The sequence below is a fragment of the Rhinolophus hipposideros genome, assembly GCF_964194185.1.
Source record: "Rhinolophus hipposideros genome assembly, chromosome: 4".
Taxonomy (NCBI): domain Eukaryota; kingdom Metazoa; phylum Chordata; class Mammalia; order Chiroptera; family Rhinolophidae; genus Rhinolophus; species Rhinolophus hipposideros.
The window spans coordinates 39,071,310-39,095,230 of NC_138050.1; the positions used below are offsets into that span (position 1 = coordinate 39,071,310).

General features: G+C 34.0%; 1 protein-coding gene across 1 annotated transcript in view; it reads left to right on the forward strand.

The window, feature by feature from the left end:
- TNKS (tankyrase) overlaps positions 1 to 23,921 on the forward strand; it is a 185,916-nt gene that overhangs the window by 93,959 nt on the left and 68,036 nt on the right. Inside the window, exons 4-5 of the mRNA XM_081045483.1 lie at positions 6,161 to 6,197; positions 6,947 to 7,022. Coding sequence (XP_080901609.1) covers positions 6,161 to 6,197; positions 6,947 to 7,022 — 113 coding nt within the window. The remainder of the gene's footprint in view (positions 1 to 6,160; positions 6,198 to 6,946; positions 7,023 to 23,921) is intronic.

The following is a 23,921-nucleotide window of genomic DNA, read 5'->3' on the forward strand; positions in this document are numbered from 1 at the left end:
AAATTTGTAGCAAAATGTCTTGAGTCACATTTCAAATACAATTGACAGAATGTTATAAACAGGTGTAAATGATTTTGAAACCCTGACAAGTGTCCATAAATGGGATGTGTATCGTAGATGTTGCTGGGGATAAGTAGTCATGTTATTGCATGCCAGGAAAATGGGTAACAATCGTAGTATTTATTGATCGAGTTATATCTTTTTTGCAAAGCGTTTGTTGTGTTTGAATGTTATATTGTGGTTTTCAAATGTTTTTAGGACATTGGTTTAGGTTTTCATATAATGTATTATAATTTCTTATCATTTAAATATTATGATATAGGATAATACAGTTATATTTGGGGGTCTTTTTTTTTAATTGATTTTCAGCTGCCCTACAGTAAGGGGACATCTCCATTTTCCTAAAGAATTGGAAAATTCTTCGTAAATGATAATCTTTTTGGTTTATGTCGAGTTTCATAGGTGAATTTTTTTGCTTTAGAAAAATAATCTTACCAGCAAAGTAGAAATATCTTTAATAAAGATCAGAGTTATATAAAAACACCACTTTCTTCTGAAAGAACATTTAGCTTCTAGAGTGTTACACCAAAATTTTAGAATTATTAACTAAGTAAATAGTGCAGGTTGGATAAAATTGCTTTACTGCTTACTCTGTAACTCCCAGGTATGACTTTCTATAATAGTTTAGTACAGATTTTTTTCCCCCATATAATTTTGTTTTTCCTTAAAGTCTGTTTAGAGCAACATTAAATTGTCTTAGAAAAAGATCTGAGCAATATTGAGAATCAAATGCAGGATGAGAATTTTAGAACTGAAACTTTAGAGATCATTTAACCCTTCACCCTCATTTTCCGAATGACAATGAAATGGAAGCTCCGTGCAAGGCACCCAGGTAAATTGATGACAGAGCCAGAACTCACGCCAGCGCCTTTACCCTTCAGTCCAGTGCTTGCCCCTGTGTTTCATGCTAATGAAAAAGTTGTTTTGTATTCAGTAGGGGGGGAAAGGTTATGGCTTTGGCAGTAATAACTTTTACAGTAAGAACAATATGGAAAATAGTTTGTTAGAGTAAAAGATGACTTATTAAATCATCATTGAAAACACTCTAGCATGCTCCAAAAGAAGTTTCAGCTGTTCTGTGTACCATTCTCTCTGCCTGTCCGGTGTGTGAGTCACTAGCCACGTGTGCCTATTGGAAACCTGAAATAAGCTAGTGCAACTGAGGAACAGAATTTTCAGTTGTTATATTTTTTATAATTCATTTAAAAGTGAGTAGCCATGATGTAAGAGGGGTGGATTCTGTATCGGACAGCGCGCCTTAGAGGTTATGATGGTGGTAGAACACAGATGATGTTTAATGGTAGCTAATATGGGCTAATTATGATAAAAAGGTCCAAGTTGTAGGAGGCAAAAGAAGGAAAGGATCTCCACCAGGAAAATACTCTGTTCAAGCCTAGAATTTGAAAGCCCCTGATTATTCCGTGTGTAGAATGAATGTGGAGTGGTTAGTTTGACCATAATTTTGGACTTAACTAATGATACGGACTTTGAAACAAGTACCAAAATGAGTAGGAAGAATAATAGGATTCAGAAGTGGGTGGGGGGAAGCATTGAGAATTCCAGTAACTGTTATTTCCCCCAATTATCCTGAAAATATTCATGAAATATTTCAGAGAGAAAAAATAATTCAAGAATTCCTGGGCTCATCGTTTATATATAGTAGAATATCAGTTAGACTGAAAATTGTTCTTGGTGAAAGACCTAGCCTTAAACTTCTTGAGACCAGATTATTTTCTGGTGCTTTAGTGAAGGTCCTGTCACAATTACGTAGGTGATTCTAAATTTTCAAATCTATTAGTGAAAATACATGGAATATAGCACCTAAATTAATACTTTATTCCACTTATAGGTTGTCAGTTTAGTTATAAGAATCAGTTCATCTCTTGTATTTGCTGGTACCTTGATGAACAAATATCTCTATGAGAATTACCAACTCATGGTACGTACTACTCAACACTTGGCAACATACAGGTCCCTAAACCTGGTAACTGAGATTCTTGATTGAAGCCTATGCATAGCTCTTCCCTTGAAATAACTAAAGCCTGAGGAATTAAAGCATGCTATAGGAAATGCAAAATGCTCTGATCGTTTGAATAAACCCAGATGGATTTTGTTTGTCTGTGTGCACAGTGTTTATTTACAAGCTCATATGAAAGCTCCAGTGCTTTAAAATAGTTCTGTTGGAAATATTTGGCTTATATTAAATGTGTTTAACCTCTTTAAAGCTAGTTGTCATTGTTTTAAGAATTGCTTAATGCTATTATTGTTTTTTGTTACTCTTTTGTTTACATTGCTTTTACAAAAGCTCAGATTTGATTAGTTTGTGTTCAAATATTAGCCTTGTTCAGGGCCTGACAGAGAGTGAATGATACTCATGAAATCTTAGACAATTAATTTCTCTGCCTTAGCGTCAGTTTCATTAAATGAGTATGTTGTAGATGGTCCCTTAGGACAGTGATTCTGAAATTGGGGGTGAGGTGACAGAAGAAAGGTGACTTTCAAATCGTATTCCCCCTCATGGCATGTAGCCAGAGATGTTTCTGATAGGCGTGTGTTATGCATGGTTTCAAAGTCGAGAAAAGGAAGGTCATAATTCTTTTTTAGTTTCTTATTATTTAAGAATTTGTGATTCCCCATTCATAATCTTTCCTTGCTATTCCATCTGAACAAAACCAAATGAACTCATTTTTACAAAACTGTTGTGATCCTGTCAATTGCTAAGCAAGGCCCCTCAAAATGTTAAAATTGAAATAAGTCAATCATGACTTCTTTTTATTGATATAGGTGTTCTTCATTTTTACTCAAAAAGTAATTTCGTGTTCTATCTCATAGAAATACAAAAGGAAGTTTTTTAACCTTTATTTTAACCTTTCTGATAACATAGCTCTTTATCACATTAACTCATACTCTCCGTGTGTGTGTATATATGGGTGTATGTGTTTATCTTTACATGTATCCTATCATTACTTACTTTACTAATAAAAACAATTAAGACTCTGGAAAGTAAACCTTAGGCTTGCTTCTTTTTATCCCACTTATTTTATTCTAATCAAAGAAAAATATTTTAAGCCATCCATTTTCTCCATTCCTAACTGCTATTATCTTGACTATAATTGCCTAGTTTCCTTTCTGGCTGATCTATTGCTAGCCTTTATCTGGATGTTATTAAAGAATATAAATGCTCCATAGAGTACCATAGTCTCAGCCAGAATATTCTCAGATTCTCAGCTCAAATGAAACAGAACCAGTGGTTTGACGGTTAAGTGAGTAGTTCAGATTTGTTGTCAGAGTGTGTAAGGGACTCTAAATTCATTATGTTAGTTGTTCCTGCGATGTAGCGTTTGAAAAATAGCTTCGACTGTTTATGGATCGTGGTCCTTGGGCACCAGATAGTGGATGTTGGAATGTATTGCAGAAAAGCTGATTAAAGTACCAGGGTCTCTAACAGTAAGAGTGGAAAACCATTTGTAATACCTGTGTCAGACTCTGTCAGATGTACTTAATTGTTTCCTTTTGAAAGCTTTGGTTTATTATCAGCTTATCCATGAGGGAAAAACAGTTTTGCAAAAATGTGTGCCTTTTGGAGAAAACATCAGTAAGCAGCTATACTTTATGTAGGTAGACTGATTTGAACTTTGAAAATCCCAAATAGTTTGCAATTTCATTATCTTGCTTTTTGGAGTTCCCCATTTTAATGTGTTTTTACTGTATATTCAGGGAATTTATACTTCAAAATATAAACTCTGTCAGAATTCGTTGTCCCACTCCACCCTCCCTCTTTGCCTTGGGCCACTTTCTTTCCCAACAAAAGTTCACCAGAGTAGAGCATGAAAATATTTTACATAATCACAAAAATTACAGATCATTAAATATACTTTGTACTCCCTTTGTTAAAATATTTCAGTATTTTCTCATTGTTTTCAAAATAATGTTCAGATTTCTTAGAGAGCCATTCATGATCTTTCTAATTCTCGGCCTCATCCTTACCCATTCCCCTGCAGTGTCCTTTGCTTCAGGTTTACAGAGCTACCATTTCCCTTCTCATTCCTTCTGCTTTCTTGCTTCCTTTCTCCCACCCTTTTTCAAAACTCTGTATTTTCCCCTCTTCCAGGAAGCCTTCCTTGACTATAATTACCCTGCCTCTTATGAATCCCATTTAGACTAGCCTTCAAGCTCTTTATAGCATTTCATAACATTCTTTTTATGCTCTACTGTAATCATTTTTTTGCTTGTCTGTCTTATTTAATAGACTAATATTCCTTGAATTCAGAGATGATAGTGTCTTTTTTGGTTTTGAATCTGGCATATAGACCTTTCAAATAAATATTCATTGACTGATTGAATGAATATTTTTTATAGATAATTACATAATTTGACTTTGTTCTTGATATGTAAGGCATTTGAAAGTATGGCTTATGCCATTTTCCTCAGAGGAGCTTTTTAAAGTTACTGACTTCCATATTGGCAACTAAAATGTATAATAAAGATAGGTCTTTGGCTTTGGGAAGTTAAGAACTTTTATTGGCTAGCGGATATAATAATATAAATCTTAAACGTCTATCAAATAAAGATCTGGAGTATAATATATGGGAAATTGGAAAGACCACCTCTTATGATCACAAATCATGCATTCTAGCTTATCCATGTATATTGTTGAACCTGTGACTATTGGTATATAAAATTCCCTTAGGAGAGACTAGATACTTAACAACTTTTTCTTATTTGAAAAGAACTTTCTACAGTTTTTAGATTTTAATGTAATCTTAATCAGAAAAGCAAGATAAAGTGTAAACTAACAGAATATCTGCTAATGATGGGTTATAGAACTTAAACGTGGTCTTGAGGTGTCTTTATAGTATTTGCGTCAATATTCTGCATTCTGTAGTAAAACAGAAACAAATTGCAAAGAAATCCGTATTTATAAGTAAGATTTTATTTTAAGAAGTAATTTAAGTTTATTTCTTAATAGAATTAAAACATTTCCATTTAATCGAAATTTTCATTTCTTCTTGTATGTGTACTTAATATTTACTTTCACATAATGATTTTCTTAGACATTTTGTGTAATTATTTCTTTAATGATATTGCAAACTGAGTCCATGTGTTATAGCTGAATCATAGTCCTGACTATTCTTTTTATCTACTGAATGAACAAATGCTATTATTATTAAAATTCCTTGTTCTTCAATTGAGCTTGCAAGAGAAACTTGTTTGTTAGATCTTGAATACCCTAAGAAATTTGTATTGAAGGTTTTAAATTATGTACCTCTTTTCAGTCTGACATATTACAGAAAATGGAATGAAGAAAAATTATTTACATCTCAATAGTTGGATATCTGTTCATTCTCAGAGACCCCAGCCTCCTTTTTAAAAATATTTTTAAGATTTATTGTTTGTTAAAATTTGGTGCTGAATTTGTATAAAGTATAAAGATTATAGCACATTAGAATATTATTATCATTTAAGAATATATTCACTGTTTTGGTTTTGGAGTGCTGCCTCCAAGAGGTTCATAGCATTTGGTACGTAGTTCACGTATTTCTAGTCTACAGACCTACACTTTCAAGGCAAAGGCTTCATGAGTCTGATTTTTTTTTTCTGCTGCTATAAAGCTCAGCAATGGTAATTAATTTCTTTTAACTTTCCCTGTCATTACAAATAAAACTGAGTTTTTATGAAGACAAGTAATTTGTACCTTTAAAGAGCCACATTATTTTGCTTTTGTCTCAGAGTGTATTATGCTTCACAAGTATACTGTGACAGGCTGAATAGAAAAGGGGGGAGGGGACATTGTCTTCAGCTGGCATGCTGTTATCAGGGGGAATGTGTTTCTGGACACGAGATTTAGCATTCATTGGTTGTCTGAAGAAAGCTATTTCATCTGAGGATTGGACAAGAAGCTGCGTCAATTTGCTGCCCGTCTCCAAGGCACTGGTGATGCTGCCTTCACAAGCTGGCTAACGTCACGGCTCCATCACCCAGCGGGGTGTGGACTCTCTTTTTCTCTTCTTCTCTGTTTAATTCTGTATTTGCTGCCTACTGCATTTCTTAATCTGTCTTCTGCCAAATGCTAACAGCATGATATTTTGCAATCATCTAGGTGAATACAAGAAAGACGAACTCCTAGAAGCTGCTAGGTAAGTGATTCCATTCATTTTAAGTGACTATAATGCATTTAAGGGAGAAAAGGGGGAGGGCAGGTGGAGGACTATAAAAATTATAGCATGTTATTGTCTTGCTTGGATTTTATGCAATAATGCAGATAAAACCCTATACTAAATCTTTGTGTACTTTATTATACGTGATTAGTGTATTAAATGAGAGTCTTTCAATATGATGGTGATTATAAGGTTAATTTTATTTGGAACATTTCTTAAGGTACCTGTAAACCTTAGTTGCCCAGCTTTTCCAAAGATATTCTTGGAGTATTTAAATACCTATAGCTTCGTTTTTCCCTGAAAATTTTCCTAATTGTCAAAAGCTTGAATGAGGGGCATAAAGTAAATGTTAAAATTCTCATCCATTTTCTTTTGTTCTTGGTCATTTATAATTTAATTGATTAGCTTTTTACAGCAATTTGTATGTATTTTTAACTCCAGTGGTTTAGATCCCTTATCAGAATAAAGTTTGTTTGTCATTAGGAAGGTGACTTTATGCAGATAAATAAAACAAATAAAAATGTGGAAAGCTGTATTTTCTAAGTTGTACCACTGTATGATGATTAACAGGAATTAATTAGGAATATATTAATTGGATATAGTAAAAGAGAACCATATAAAGAAAGCAAAGCAAACCCATATTATTTTCCACTCTCTTGTGAAAAATACCCACAAATATTCATAAGAAGTTCTATAATTTTAAGAATTGACTTACTACCTTTTTATAGGAGTGGTAATGAAGAAAAACTAATGGCTTTACTGACTCCTTTAAATGTGAATTGCCATGCAAGTGATGGGCGAAAGGTAAGTTATTTAAAATATAATATTCCCCTTCAGTAATTTTTGTTTTGCTTTACAGTTAAATGTTTGTAGTTGGTATGTGTGTGTGTACGTACATATATAGCTGTATTTTTACTGGCATCTTTTCACTGTAAAACGAAATGCTGTTATATCTGTTATTGGTAGTTGTGACATACGTAGTCATAGAGCTGGTGAAGCATAGATCTTTAGCCTTTTCTCTTCAAATGTCAGACACTGAAAGTTGTTTATTAAACAGAACTGCAGCTTTGTAGGCAATTAAAATTATAACGACATTATTTTCTGTGTATGATAATTAAAATTGGAAATGTTTATGTCCTATTGACTATCTTTGTTAGGATATATGCATTTTTGATTTCTTATTTGGCTGAGGAACATTTGTTTGCTAGATACCAACACTTTTTTTATTTAAAGCTGAGAAAATGTTGCTAATGATTTTTTAGAGCTATGTAACGGACCTGCTTTTTTGTTTATTTTTTTTTATTAGCTAAGTTTTTGATCATTGGTATATTAAGAAAATAGATTAAAGCAGAGAGAAATATTCTGCATTAATATGCAATTGTCATAAATGTAAGGTAATGTATAAAATGTACAAGTGATATCTCATCTGCTTCGTATTCTTGCTGAATGGAGACTGAAATATAATTCTTTACAGCCTTTGGTAACTGGCTGCAAAGTTTAACAGTGATTTACCTAATAGATACTGGAAAACAAAGCACTTTGTACTTTTAAGTCTTTTATAAATGACAATTAATTTTTTTAATGTTAAAAGATGGCTTTTATATTTTAAAAACAATATTTTTTGTTACACTGCAAATAATGAGGAAAATCATCTTGTGCCTAATACATAAAGAATTAGTTTCTTTGAAATTATTTATGCTGAAAATATGTTATGAAAAATATCAGGATAGATGGTACCCCTTAGAAATAATAAACTATTTTGCCTTTAAAATTATTTTTCTTAGTGATCATTTCATAGATCAAAATTATTCAGTTTTCCTTGACTACTTCCATGCTTTTTTCCCCCATTCTAATGAAACCCATATAACAGTGGCAAGGAATTGAATCCCTCAGAATATATGTTGTTATTGTAGATGTCTTTCATATTATTTCACATGGCCTAATGAGTGTTCAGTTTCTCTGGATAATTTCAGGAGAGACTTCTATTTTCATGGAAGGTAATATCATATGTGTGTGTGTGTGTGTGTGTGTGTGTGTGTGTGTGTGTGTGTATGTATATATGTATATATATGTGTGTATGTATGTGTGTATGTATATATATCAAAGATTTACTCAGTATTACTATGGCTTTTTAAAGATGTTTCTAAATGATAACTTCTCATTTTTCCTTTAATTTTGAAGTTAGTTTGAGGATTTTAACATTCTTGAGTTACTTTAAGCTCCAGATTTTGTTTGGATCCTCTCTTTAGAGAAAGTGACTTTTATCACGGTGCAGAAAAGGGCCTTCTTATCTGTGGTAAGTGCAGCTATAGCTTTAGACAGAGTTCTTTTTAGAACCCAGCGTACTTCAGTTTTCCATAGCCATTTTAATACTGCAGAATTTATGGGAGATTACTGTGGCAAGAATCAATTTACGTCTTAGCCTTTCTCCGATGCTTACCGTTATATCTTTACAGCCCCGTTTCTAGCTCAGTAAATCATAATAATTAAGGAACATAAACACTAATAATTAACAAATTGCTTCTTCTCCCTGCCTTTCCCCCTACACACATATGGACAACTCCTTTATTTTTCCTTCTCCCCAAAGGAGAATATACTTCCTTCGTTCCTTTAGCTGGAACCAATGTATTCCTCATCCAATTCCTATGGCTCCTTTTCTGTATTACTCTGTGGCATTTACCAGAGTTCTTGCATTGTAGTTATTCATACATGACTGTTTCTTCTACTAATTTATTAGCTTTCTTTTGTATTTTGCACTAGACCAAGCTGGGCACTTTGCATGTAGCAGAACTTAAGATATGAATAAACTCTCTGATAAACAGTTTTATCCTCTGAGTGAAAAAAAAATCATCTGTACTTTTTGCCATTTAAATAATTAACTCAGAAGCATGTGAATGGGGTGGGATTTTGTATTTTCTGTTATTATATATTATTACTAGTATTATTTTATTCATTTGTTTTTGCGCAATTATCCCATGAGGGAGACTTATATTTTAATGTGTAGAACATTTTTAAGAACACGTTTCAAGTATTATTATACTGAAGGGTTCATAATATAAATAATGTAATAATTTTGCAAGAAGTATTCTTATTTTTAGAGTATCAATTTTCTCAAATTAGATAAGAAAATTAAACTAAAGCATTTATTAGGTTTTAGTGCTATTCCTGCATGTAACATAAACAAATCATTTAAAATTGTTCATCGATATGCAAAATGCAAATAAAATTTCATAATTAAAATTGATTGTTTATATTTAAGCATTACCCTTGATTATGGCACAGAGCAATTCTTATTAAATATACCAGTTGCAGTAAAGCCACAAAGCAATAAATATTCTGGGCACTAATGGAGATTGGGATAACATTAGTTATAACATTATCCTTTGTTTTCTTGCTATTGATATCCAAAAAATGTGTAAGCAAATCTTGCTGCTAAATTATAAGTCTGTCTTATATATTTAGTACTTTTCCAAGCCATTTGCATGTATTTATCCAGAATTAGGAATTCAGATTGTATATTGACAAGAGGATAAAGACACTTTACACATACAGTAAGTTTGTTGGGTATATGAAGTTGTAGTTTTTGAATTTCCATTATAGAACACAGTACAGAATCAAATTCATTTTTAGAGGATTTCTAAATGACTGTATTAATGCTTAACTAAATTCTTGCCTGTCTCTGTTTTTACTACAGTTCCTGCTTTGTAAATTTAAAAAGCCCATGGAAATGTCAATTTTGTAATGTTTTTAGAAAAGAAGTGTTCCTTATACATTAACTAGTAGGTGAAGAATTTGCCTAGATATGTGTGGGGGTTTTAGACTTCAGCATTCCTTTTTAATTTAATGTGTGGGATTCTACAATGACAGTGTAAATTTTAAATAATCTATTCTATACCATGACTTGATGATTATTCAGTTAGGTAATATGTGAGTGGTTAATACAGAGGGTGCCAAAAAAGTGAATCACATTTCAAGAAAGGAAAAAACTGTATTAAAATTATAATACTCAATATATACCAATAACAAAAAATGAATACAAGTCATGTATATACTCGTACATTTTTTTGGCACCCCCAGTATTTTTATTTCCCACAGACACGTTTTCCTAACCTGTAGAATTCTAAAAATAATGGAAGTACCAATAAGGTTTTAAGTAATTTATATTTTTATATTATGCTTTTATTTCACATGTAAATCAAAGTAGAGTTTATTCCAGAAATTTACAGGGTTTTTTTCCCCCTGTAAAATAAAGAGAGGAAATTTTTTGTAATATTTTGTTCTGAAATTCTATGTTTATAGAATTATATACATGTTCTAATTATGGCCACTTTAGAACCATAACATAGGAGCATAGATATAATTTATTCTTCTTTTCTCCTATTATGATTAGGCATAATATTCCACAATTATTTTGAATTGCAGTGAAGTACAACCAGATCCTGAAAACAGATTGTTTCCTTTCTAGAATTCCTAATTCCTATGTTTTCAAACTTAGATTTGTTGTCTTTTAATCTCCCTTTACAGTATTTTCTATCAAGATCACGTTTTATTAGCAATTATACAAATATTCTGGCCTTGTTTAATATGTAAATTTAAGGTGGTGATGGCCTCTTGTTTTTCCTTATTAGTTTTCATAAGGATACCTTTTTACAATTAAAGGAAATATTTAAATACATCTTAAATTATTTCAATACTCACCCCTCTTCAGAGTTCAGTTTGGTCCCTCTTGTGTTATTTCCCTTTCCTGGCTGCCTTTATCTTCTTTCAAAATAAATGTCCTAAATTTATCACCTCCTTGTAGTAAGGAATGAGTTGGAGTTGGGCATTACTGTACCTATTCTTAAATAGAAATACTATGTATCTTTGCAACGCCTACCGTTGCTATGATTGTATGTCACCAAATATTGAAAGTAACTAGTATTTGGTTGGTACTTTGTTTTTATAAAGTATTCAGTGCAATTTCTGGTATTTCAGATTTCTTTTTGCTCCTTTCATTCATTCAACCAACACTCAATACTTACCATGTATAGGTCACTGTGTTAGGTGTTGTGGGAGACAAATATGCGTTTGGTAGTATTGGTTTACAAGGAGCTCAAAAATTGATAGAATGATTAAGGCATTAACAATATATTGAAGCTAACACACTAAAAAACGTATGATTCCTTTTGCTGTGATACAGTTGTAAAGTGTAGCTGTAGGGTGGGATTGGTTTTTCTGGCCCTTTTACTTTTAAAGCACTAGTATTTAGACATGTGTGCCATTCTGTAAGAAAGCACAAATTTAGATTAACAGGCAATTTAAATTCAGGAAGATTAACTGAAGGGTTTCTTTAAATGCATATTTCTACTGTGTACATGTTCACGTCATGAAATAGTTAATAATGAATAAGACTCTAGAAACAGGTGTTTAAAAACTAATTTTTTTAGTAGAGATCAATCAGATATAAAGTAGAATTTAGTACCATCCCCTGAAGATACCATTAAAAAAAATGTGTGATGTCACTGAAAGAGCAGATAGGCTTTGCTTGGGTTCAGTTCTCTGCTCTTTCGTTTTCTAAGTGTGTGAAGGTGGCTGTACAGTTTCCAATGTACTCACTCATATATGGGAATAATCATCCTATTCCAAGGCATTTGAGAGGAGTCAGTGAAACAGTGTGATTAATATATACAGTTTGTGGCACATAGTATAACCTCACTAAGTTAGATCCCTACTCCTTCAATACATGATTGAACGTATTTAATCACATACATACTTTTGAGTATTCCAACATTCCTCACTTAAATTGTCTTTATTATACAGGCTCAGTCCCAGGTGGAATTTGGGTAAAATGTAGGTCACCAGGTAATCTACAAAGCATCTTTATAATTAATAAATGAATTAATTCTTTTGGAGCTTGGCCTTTGCCCCTTCACTGCCCAACATCACATTGAATAAATAAATTTGTTTAAATTTGCATCTTATAGATTCAGAAATGTGTTATTGAGCTATATATACTACACACACACACACACACACACACACACACACACACACACAGCTATCAATTTTTAAGGACATACTTATTAAATAATATCTGGCTGAAAATAATGCCACAGTATTCATTTGAATTTCATAAAGCACATCCATGAAGCACAAAGAATGTGTAGAATTAATGCAGGTTTTTTTGTATTTATATGTAAATTTTAGGGTTATATACACTTGTTGTATTCTAATACAGTATTCTTGGTTAACAGCCCCTTCAGTGTTTATTCTTCTTTGAATGTCATGTTTGACCAGCATTTTCACAATTCCTATATGGTAGATTGTTACTTTGAAGATCCCCCAATTAACTGTGCCTCTCATTATTTATGCCCTTGTCTAGTCCTCTCCCACAGGTTGTGAGCTAAGCCCAAGACTGCTTTGATAAATAAAATAAAGCAGTAGTGCTGCTGTGCCATTTCAGGACTAGTCCCTGAATTGGCCTGGCAGCTGCCAGTTTCTTGCTTTTCGAATTCTCTCTCTGGAAACCCTGCTGTCATGCCATGAGGCAGCCCAGGCGGACACGTGGAGAGGTCCATGTGGAGAACTGAGGCCGCTAGCTGCAGACCCGCCTTAGCTCAGCTAAGCCTCTGCATGGCCTTTACCATCTAGGCTTCTCAGAGACTGTATCCTCTGCCGAGCTCCCAGTCCCGTCTCCAGCGGACAGCAGTCATCCTAGCACCCTGGCATACAGGGCAGAACCACCCAGGTAACGCACCTGAGGGTCGTTTGTTATCTAGTAATAGGTGACTGAAACACTCCTATTCTAAGAAAATACAATTCAGTACTTATCATCTATTGGGGAAGAAAGCTTGAATCTTTTCTCAGCTGGATTACTGAAAATGATTCTTTCATAGCTGCTTAGAGGAATAAGTGAAGATTTTAAAATAAATCCCAAATATATTATTTGTTCAATTATTTCTGAATTGACATCTTACAATTTGAGATTCTTTTTTCCTCAGAATACAAAAAATAATTTTACATGCATATTTTGGGATCATGGTGTTATGGGGCAAAGCAGAAACTTGAAGGTAGAAGACCACGTTTTAAGTTACCAGTATTACTATGTGATCATGGCAAGTTTTATCATATCTCTCAGTTTTCAATTGTTTAGCCTAAAAAATGAAGGCTTTGGTCCGCATGAGTTCTACGACACGTTTCGACTTGAACATTTTTTCAAAATTAGTAGTAATTGGATGTTCTAAAAGTCCATAGAGTCACATTAGTGACTGGAAACTGGAAACTGGAAGTCAAACGTTCCTGGTATCTGGAATAAAGTTTGTACAGAACCGTTTTCCTCTTTAAGAAAGTCTTAGCATTATCTGGGCACACGCCTGGCTCCCGATGAGCTTTAGTGGCCTTTATAGTCTTCTACCCTTGCCAAATCTTGGTAGATAAAAGATCATGCCATTTTTTAATTTCCAGCTTTTATGGCTCAGAGTTCAGATGTCACTTGGGATTACAGGAAGGTCAAAAGGCAGTATGTCTGTGTTGGGGAACTCTTCAAGTACTTTAATTACATATCTAATCAAATCACATCCTTAAAGTATGTCTTGCTGAGTGATGTGTGCCTTACTGTGATGCAAAAGTCCCTTCAAGCGCGTGTTCTGGCCTGCCTGTGTCCATATATTGTGTACAGGCTTCATGCTTGTGTACATTCATTGTAACAATAAGGGCTTGAAAATGCCTTCTTTGTTTTTCATTAGGGAATCGCTTCTGCTAAAACAGTCTCTATTTTGTCAAGCATGACATTTTGACGGGTGAGAGTCATTAGTACCTGTGCCAACTGTGCTCTCTTTGAGAAGAGAATTTTTAGTAGTCAGAGACTACGGTGTTGAAAAGTAGGTGGTAAAACTTAGGAATCCATTTTAGCTCTGCTTAGCCACCCGCCTCCTGACTGTGCTTTCTCCTACACTCATGCCCAACACGCACAGGTGTCCTGCAGTGTGAGTTTGCAGTTGAGGAGTAGAAGAGGAGTGAGTACTACGAGTAAATCAGTTTGCTCTGAGTACAATTTATTATTAGAAATTGATTGAGAAACCAAATTACAAAAATGACACTTTCGTATCTCTTTTAAAATGATAATAATTTACATTTAAAATGCTTTTTTGACCCTACAAGTAAACAAAACTTTATAGGTGGGGTAGATTACAGCTACAGCAGTAACTTGAAAAATATCCACCTCTGACAAGGGAATAAATAGGATCAGGAAGAAACACAATAAATAGTATCAGTAGCTTCAGTGGTATTGCTGATGTCCTGGTTGTTCATATTTTTATGTATCAACTACTACATGATACAGAGATTTAAAAATACCCCTATAATGATTATGAGTTTATTATGATCCCTTGTGACCTCATCTAACCCTAATTATCTCCTAAAGGCCCCATCGCCAAATATCATCACATTAAGGGTTAGGCCTTCAACACGCGAATTTGGAGGGTAACATAAACTTTGTCTTTAACACCTGGTTATTTCTGTGTCGTCACTTTTTTTTTTAAGAAGTGTAATTGCTCAGGAAACCTACTTCTCCCCCCCACACGCATATTTATCCATTCACTCATTCAACTAAATTAGAGTTACAAAAGGAAATTTCTAAAAGCATCAAGAATCTTCATAATCTTTTAAAAGAAAACTCTTTCAGTGACTAATGAGAAAACATCTTTCTCTACTAAGAATGGCATCAGTAGTAAAACTTGCAAAACACTATAAATACCTTGCATAATTTTTTGAAATGCATATTTGGGTAGTCAAATTAGTACATTTGGAAATAGACGAACTCTAACATGTTTCGTATATTGATTTTCCTTTTGTAAAGACATTTTCTTTTTTTAGTAGTAACATGCTAATACCCTACTCTGAATACCATAAAAATATCATTAAACTAATCTCTTAGTTTCAGAGAGGGTTCAGTACATGTTAGAATTGGGCCAGGGAGCTGTGGGCAGAGAACAGAGCTAGAGCTCTCTGCTCCTGTCTACGTCTGGCTGCTGAACTCACATATGCAAACTGAGAAACCACAAGGACTTTCTCACTGAAGGAATGTTGAGGTGACAGCATATGTCCAAAGTCCTAGAGCTCTTAACCACATTAAAATTAGCTAAAGGAATTTTTCATTCTCCTAGTTTACAGGGTTAAAATGGCTATCTAATGATCTAAGGTAGAATGATTTCCTCATAAATAATCTTTAAATGCCAATCAGTGTAACTTGTTTCCTGTTTCAAGAACAAGTCATCTGTTGAACGTTAGAATCTTGACTATTTAGATTTGAAAACCTAGGATTGTAAATATTAACTATAAAAATGAATGTATGTTTTGGGTAGTGTGAAAACTTTTCTCCTTAAAACTATAAAATATCAGGTTACTATCAGACTAGGAAATCTGGTTTCCATAAAGTGTGCCAGCTGTTTCTCATTAAACAATGTAAAATTAATGTTGCACTTTCTGAGAGTGCTAAGCATATTTTCCCCATGCAAACCCTGTGAGAGGATGCTAGAAACTCATTTTCATGCATACATTTCAATTTTTCTGCTGATTCTGAGGTTGGAAAAGAGAAAGACACATTTCTGGCTGTTGAAGAATCCCTCTAGAGTTCCACAATGATAATATTAAGTTAAAATTGAATTAAGTTAGCATTCAGAGCTTTATTCTCACAAAGGTTACCCTATGGATTTCCTGTTCTTTCTTGTCTGTTCATTTTCTTTCTCCCTTTCTGTTCCCAATACAAACACTTAAGATAAAGAGAGTCCTCTATATTTTCGTTTTAAAAATAAATTTTTACTATGTAAGATTGAAGTAAGTGTAGAAACTTTGTTTGATAAGATATTTCATAAATTCTACAAATTTTCAAATGCCTCAGGTCCCTTCCTAAAGCTGACTACATATGTTACTTTGGAAGAACGTCCTCTCTGAGGCTGTCAAATATCAATCATTATTCTACTTCTGTTCATGTAATCTAACTAGAATTCATAGACTCGGATTTGGAGGAGGACATGAATGGCAGCTAGTCTAACATCCCAGTGCAGTATAGGAACCTTCACTGTGATAACTCCAGAGCCAGATAACTTTGTCATATGGCCCTGCTTGGATACATCTTTTAAAAATGAGAGCTCTCTGGTTTGGACCAAACCACATCTGGATTTAGGGCTGAATTTAGGGTTTCACACTTTAAAGGGGGATATTGACTAGTCACAGGGTGACCAGGAAGGAAACAGTTGAGGCAAGTGGAGGGGTTGAGTTCAAGAAGAGACCAAATGTCTATCTATTAGTGATATGTAGAAACATCCTGCATTAAGAAAGAGGCAGATAAATTATCTTCTTCAAATTTCAGTATTCTATTATTCGTCCTTGTCCTCCAATACTTATTATTTTAGACAACTCCTATTGTTAAAAAGTTCTACATTTCTAGGGCACTCATCCAGTAGCATGGTCACACTCTCATGACTAGTAGGTTTTGATGTGTGGTGCCCTATGGAGGACTGAGATAGTCAGAACTACATCCCTGCCTGCCAAGAATCACTCTTCTTGCCTATTCAGCCATGACAGTCCATTTCTGAACATTCTACCCACAGCCCAAGTACCCAGCCAAAGGAAAAGAAGGAAGGCAGAGTGAGAGTTCTAAAGTCAGACTATCTGGATTTGATCTCTGACTCTGCTATTAACTTGCTCTAACTTCCTGTTCCTCAGTTTCCTCATTTGTTATGTGGAGATACTAGCTCTGGTAGTAGTTGTGTAAAGTAAACAAATGCATACATATAATGCACTTTAAACAGTACTTGGTACATAGGAAGTACCCAGCAGATTTTGCTATTATTTTCACTAAAATACTTTGCAATATTTTGTATCTTCTATTTCATTTTAGTCTGAAAATAACTATGTGAGGAAGCCAAGTACTTTAATCACCCAACTACGCCCATTATAAAGGTTGTGACTTAAAAACATTAGTATGTTAAACACTCTTAGGTTATAGGAGTAGTATCATGCCTATTAATGAATAATCCTAACAAAGTCCACTGAGACGAGACCATGTCAGTGGTTATGTGTGGTTAGCTCTAGGCACTGTGCTTTAAAGAACAGTTGACTGAGAGGCCCAGGACCAGAGGAAGAGACTCATAATGGGAAAGAAAACATTCCCATGTGTAATCTATAGAAGAAACAAGTTAAAGGAGACATAGTTTGTAAGAAATGTGTGAATAAAATATCTTTTTTAAATTGTATTTGTACTTTGGTTCATCAGTTTTCATTCTTCAGATAATTTCTCTTTTAATTTCTCTTTATAATAGCCTGAGAGTTGAGTTGAGAAACTTCAAGGATACTCTAATCTTCATTATGGTACGATTTAAAATATCCCTTCAAAATACAGGCAGCAGAGATGAGATATACTGTCTTTGGTGTGTATAATGTGTTCCCGTGTATAATGCACATGCACATTTTGGCCCAAACTTTCAGGGAAATGGAATTGATACTACGCATGTATAATGTGCACCCTTATTTTTCCTTCACAAATTTTGGGCAAAAAAGTGTGCATTACACATGGCAAAATACCGTAGTTATTTCCATGGACTCATGCCCATATTGATTCTTTAGCTTTTAATTGGTTTTGATTCTGATTCAGGTATCAATGTCTCAAAGAACTTCTTAGCTATACCTAATAAGCAGATTAATCATGTCTCTGTGCCTGAAAGAACTTTAATAAGCTCTGATTATGTGGTTATTATATTTTCCTAGGAATTTTGTATTAATAGCTGGTAAAGTATTTTATATATAGAAGGGAAACACTGATCTATCTTAACCAAATAAATTTGAAAGAGATGCGTTCTGTTAAGATAGACAGATGAAACAAACTAAATGTCCATTTATAGGCAACGGGTAAGTAATTACAGTGTAGTTATACAATGGAAATACTATACAAAGAATAAGATAGACCTATATGTACTAATATGTTAAGAGGGAAAAAAGCAAATTGCAGAAGAATATGATATCCATCTGTGACAAAAACAACAGCAGAAAGAACTCAGGAAAACACATAGAAAAATATCTCAGATGATACATGTACAACTATAAACAATGATTACCTTTGGGAAAGGGGTTGTTGGGCTAGAAGGAGAAATACAGAGAACATTTTACTTTATATTATTCTACAGGGAATATATTATTTTTATAATTTAAAAGAGAATTTTATGGGCTAGGCAATAATGAGTAAATGTAAAGTAATTGATATTGAGACCAGTTAAAACTGAAAAAGTACATATATAATACCTCATTTTTGAAACCAGTTCTGAAAAAAGCATGTTTTTAAATGTCCACAAAAGTGGATATAAGTGTTAGAATATTTTAAGTGTAATGATTTTGTGCATGTTTATATATTTTTTATTAAAAATTGGCAGAAAGTTAAGAAAATTACAAAGATGATATCTAGGATTCTCAAGTTTAGAGAGGTAGTGGTTGCAGAACTGGTGGTACATTTAGTCTTATTACTAAAAGTAGAATATCCAGATACAATGTGTCACCTGTAGGCAGTGCAATCTGTGAAATATTCTTGCCAAAAAAGTTTCATTTCAAGGGAAAATTAACTTCCAATTTAGTAAAATACAGACGATATAGGCACAAGTTAAACACAAGAAAGTTAACAACTAACACAGTTTCATCAACAAGGCAATATTGTGAATAAAGAAGGGAACATGAAGACTGTTCGAGATTTGGGAAGACTTAAAGGCACAATATCCAAGTGTGTTGGTCCTGACAAGCAAACCCACTTTAAAGGTTTTGAGACAATCAAGAAATATGAATGTTGACATGGACATTAGGTGATAACCAAGGATTTACCACTATTTTGTTAGATCTAATTATAACATTGAGATTTTGAAAGAGATTGCTTATTATTTTGAGAAGCACCTACAGAAGTATGTAGGGGTGAAACGTTAGTGTCTTGAATTTGCTTCAGAATACTTTAGTTGGGAAAATAAAAGATACAAGGGATAGCAGAAGCTTGTCTTAATAATTAATGATTGTTGAATCTGGGTGGTACATGAGTGTTCAAGTACTGAAAAGATCATCAAGTTTTATCTTATGAAACCATTTTGTAACTGTAACTGTAGAGCAAGTGTCAGGAGGAAGAATTTGAATAGTATGTTATATTGTTGAGCTTGTATGAAACTAAGTGAGACTACCCTTGAGTCTTTTGAAGAAAGAATTCTAGTACCTTTTGTTAGCTCTTGAGCCAACTCTTACTGGTATTCTTCTAATTTGGTAAAGTAATAATGTCTTGCCTTATTCAGAATGCATGTATACCCTTGCACATGGTCACACACACAGACACGCACAATTTTCTGACTTAGCACTACGGAATCCTACAAACTTATTCAGCATTAAGTCCGTCTAGAGTAAGATGACAAACCATTCCAGTTTGCATGGGTTTCCTGGGACCAGGAAAGTCCTAGGCAAACCAGTATGACTTGGTCACCGTAGTCTGGAAAACCCCAGAGGATTTGATCTAGGTCAAACTAAGCATTCATTTTAAAGAAAACCAAAATACACCATCCATCATAAGGTAGGCAGTTTTCTAACGACACACCTTGGCTTCACAGTTATGGTTTTGTTCTTTTCTACGGAATGCATCAAACATCACACAGGCCCATGTTGAAATGTACGAATAAATCTTTCACGCAAATTTAAAACCAAATTCACTCAGCTGGATCATTCGTGTCCTCTGTTCCCTTTGGTAATATAAATCAAAAGCTGCCAATAACATTCATTTTTTTTAATACCCTACTATATATGAGGTGCTATGTTAAGTACCTATGAAACAAAATCAAGATGTGTTCTCCATTCTCAGTGAGGTCACAGTGGATTAGAGGAGACGGACACATAAATAAATACATTAATTTGAGACAAGTATTAGTAAAAGACTGTGGTGAATAGTTTCAGGACCAGTCTTTGGCAATCTTTTAAAAATTTTTATTACAAAAGTATTGTCTAAAGACAGAACAAGAGAAAAGGAGATAATCATTTTGAAGTATTGGTATTTTGGAATCTTATTTTAAAATCTTGTTTAAGGAATGCCCCAAACTTTGTACTTTATAAAAATAGAATAATAATAATAGTCTTAAGAAAGTAAGAATTTAAAAAATATTTTACACTTCTCAGATGAAAAGTGTTATAGAGGTTGGGATATTCTGTCTATATGGTAATTAACTTCAAAAGCTTTCTCAGCACTATCAGATCACAGAAACCTTTCCTCTATACCCAGCAGTCATTTGTAAGATAGCAATATGTGTTAAAATGTAAATGCTAAAATTCCCTTGGGATTGAATATGTAATAATATATTTAAATCTTGAAAAATAGTTACTATGATTTCTTTCCTCAGTGGGAAGAAAAATCTTAGAAATTAAATTTTTATATTCTAGGCACATAGTAATACCTAGATCTTCCAAAGCTGACAACTGCATTGCGTGTCCATAAGGTTTTTTAATTTTGTGTGCAAGAATATTTTGTCTTCCATTGTTTGGATTTGTTAAGAAGTCATATGTGAAATTAAAATGGGAAAATATTTTGTTACTGGCAGGCCTTTAATTTTTTCAGAAGATAGTTCACTGATTAGTACAGTCTAATTCCCAGTGGTTTTAGCTAATTAATAGTTAATGGCAATTGAGCTATGTGGAATGAACCAAGGGGAGCAGAGTAAAAACTGAGGGCAGAAAGTTGGAGGGTAGTGATGGGAGAGATCGTTTACGACAGAGTAGACCATTATAAAGACTTTAGTTTTTACTTAGAGTGAGATGAAAAGCCATTGGAAGATTTTGCACAAAGAATTCATGTATTTAACATACTTTTTAACAGAATCACTCTGCTGCTATGTTGTGTAGATTCCAAGAAGATTATGCTGGAAGCAAGGAGGCCAAATTGAAGGCTGTTGCAACCAACCATCTGAGAGAGGATAGTGGCTTAGGCCAGGATGGTGACAGTAGATGTGATGAGAAGTGATTGGATTCTGGAGATAATTTAGAGATGGCCAACATAAAGAGTCTGATGCGCTGAGCATAGAGTGTGAGAGAAAGATGGGAATCAAGACAGACTCAAAGTTTTTGACCTGATTAACTAAAAGGATGGAGTTACCATTAACAGCAATAGGGAATTCTGCAGAATAGGTTTTGGGGGGAATAGTAGGAGTTCATTTTGGAAATGCTAACCGTACAATGTCTTCTGTATATACGTATGGTGATGTTAAGTAGGAAGTTAGATTATGAGAGTCTGAAATTCAGCAAAGAAGACTGAGCTGGAGATATAATTGAGAAGTTGTCAGTGTATGAATGTTATTTAAAACAACAGGACTGCATGAGATCATCAAAGGAATGAGTATAGATAATGAAGAAAAGAGGTCTAAAGACATTCCTGGAGTACACCAATATCAAGAAAATGAGAAAAAAACAGAAAAGAAGACCATGGAGTGACCAGTGAGGTAGGTATCTAGCTGTCCTAGATACCAAGGGGAGACACATTTCAAGAAGGAAGAAGTGATCAGCTATGTCAAATAATGTTGATAGGTAAAGTAAGGTGAGGACTGATAAATGGCCATTAAGAACTTCTAAGTGTGTAAGATACTTAATAAGGCGATAACAAGTAATAACTATCATTTGTTGAGCTTTCTCTATGTGGTACTACTCTCTTAGGTGCTTTATATAGTTGTCTTTAATCCATAAAATAGCCTGTATGGTAGGAATTACAATTCTCATGTTACGGGCATTGGAAGGCAAGGCTCAGAAACAGGAAGAAATTAGCTGAAAACCACATACCTTAATACATTTTCAAAGCAAGAAGGCAAGACTTAAAAGCCTTTACTCATTTCCTATATCATGCTGCTTGGACTTATGTTAAAATTGCTTCCACAGTTTCATAACAGGGTTGTCGATTGTCGTATTTTAGCTATGCATGTGCGTGCAGGATAAGTTAAAACTACCTTAAATGGTTTATACTGTGCTGCAAATCTATATCATGAAAGATGGGGGTTTTTTGTTTGTTTGTTTTGTTTTTTTATGGACTGGTTCCAAGAAGAAAAGTTTGAATTACGGGGTTTCTTTAAATAAGGATTGTTTTTTCCGTAAACATTTTACAGTATGAAAATATTAGTAATAACATTTCTCTTATAGCAGAACAATATTTAAATTTTTAAATAGAGTTTTTGTATTTTCAGTTCCACACTTTATCGCTGTACATGTTTGACTTTTAAAATATTCCCAACAAAAGAATGTTTTAAGAATAAATCTGAGGTATACAAACTGGGTGATTGCTGTCTTCTGTATAGTGTCTTAATTGTTTGATTCTGTGATTCTTGTGTTTACTGGTTTACAACCACAAAATTGTGAAATAACATGTGAGTATTTTACAAATGGGCCTGCTTTATTTTTTTAAAATTGAAGTTACACTGTTAATTATCCTAGCATTTAGAAAATTCGTTTTATCACTGCTTTGCCATTTGGCACTTGGGGTGTAAAGTTGGGACTATGTGGTAACCATTCACTAAATTTAGTCTTGGCCACACGATTTTAATTGCTTTGCATCAGAAGATATCATTTGGTATATAAAGTTTAGTTGTAAATTTTTTTCTAGAGGAGAAACTTCTGGACTCTTAGTAGTGTAATCCTGTTTAAATCATCCTTTGTTCTCAATTTGTACCTTTTTTTTGCTTTCTACCATTTCCTCAAATTTATTGCATGCATTTTACAGATTTTTATGTGCCTTCTAGTGATACTAGTTTGCATAATTAGCATCCACATTACAATGACTACTTAGAAAATCTCATCCATCTTGTTCTGCACTCACTCTCCCTGTGAATTCATCCACTCCCACAGCTCAGATACCTCTACTTGGGTGCTGTTACCAATTCTGCTAACTGACACAGTCATTTACTCTCTCCTAGAATAGTCCATCAGTCCTCTATTCGCATCTTCTTGTAATTGGGTGTGCCCTCCTATAGAGTAACTAGAGTGATCTTTCAAAAACCCCAGTCTTAAATAATTTTCTGCTTAAAGTTCTTCAGGAGTTTCCTGTTGTTCTTAAGAATCTTCCCCCATCTCACATACTACACTTAGCCACTGAATTTTGTTGTTGTTTTTTTTTTTTAGTTCCTCAGTTATACCATGTCCACTGGGTATGCTCTCCACACTACCTGCGATCAAATTCCCCATCTTTTTGCCTCAATGATTTCTGTTTATCCTTAAGTTCCCCTCAGGAAGCAGTTCTGAGAATGTTCCCTGCCCCACTCCCTTCTTACCTGTAGCGTGGTTTCAGTATGCTTCCTCGAGCTCCCATGGCATCTTCAACTTCCTTACTACAGTATTTGCCACATTTAATTGTATTTGTCTCCTTTCTCTAGTTGACTGCTCGGAAACTAGACTTTTGTTTTCTCATCTTTTGTCCTTCTGAATAAAAAAGTATACCATTTAGGGACTTCATGTTTTTAAGGAATAAGAAAACCAATAAGGGCAAATTATGGAGCCTTTCTTGTTTGCCATGCTATCCCTAGCACTTAACATGGTGCCAGATACATGGCAGATGCTACAGTATTTTAAATGGGCATTAGTGATGACGAAATTTGTGTTCAGCCTTCACCTCTCCTGAATTCTGGTCAGATAGGCACTTCAAATTCAATAAACCCAGACCTCAGGTTCTTTCCCTCTGGGCTCCTC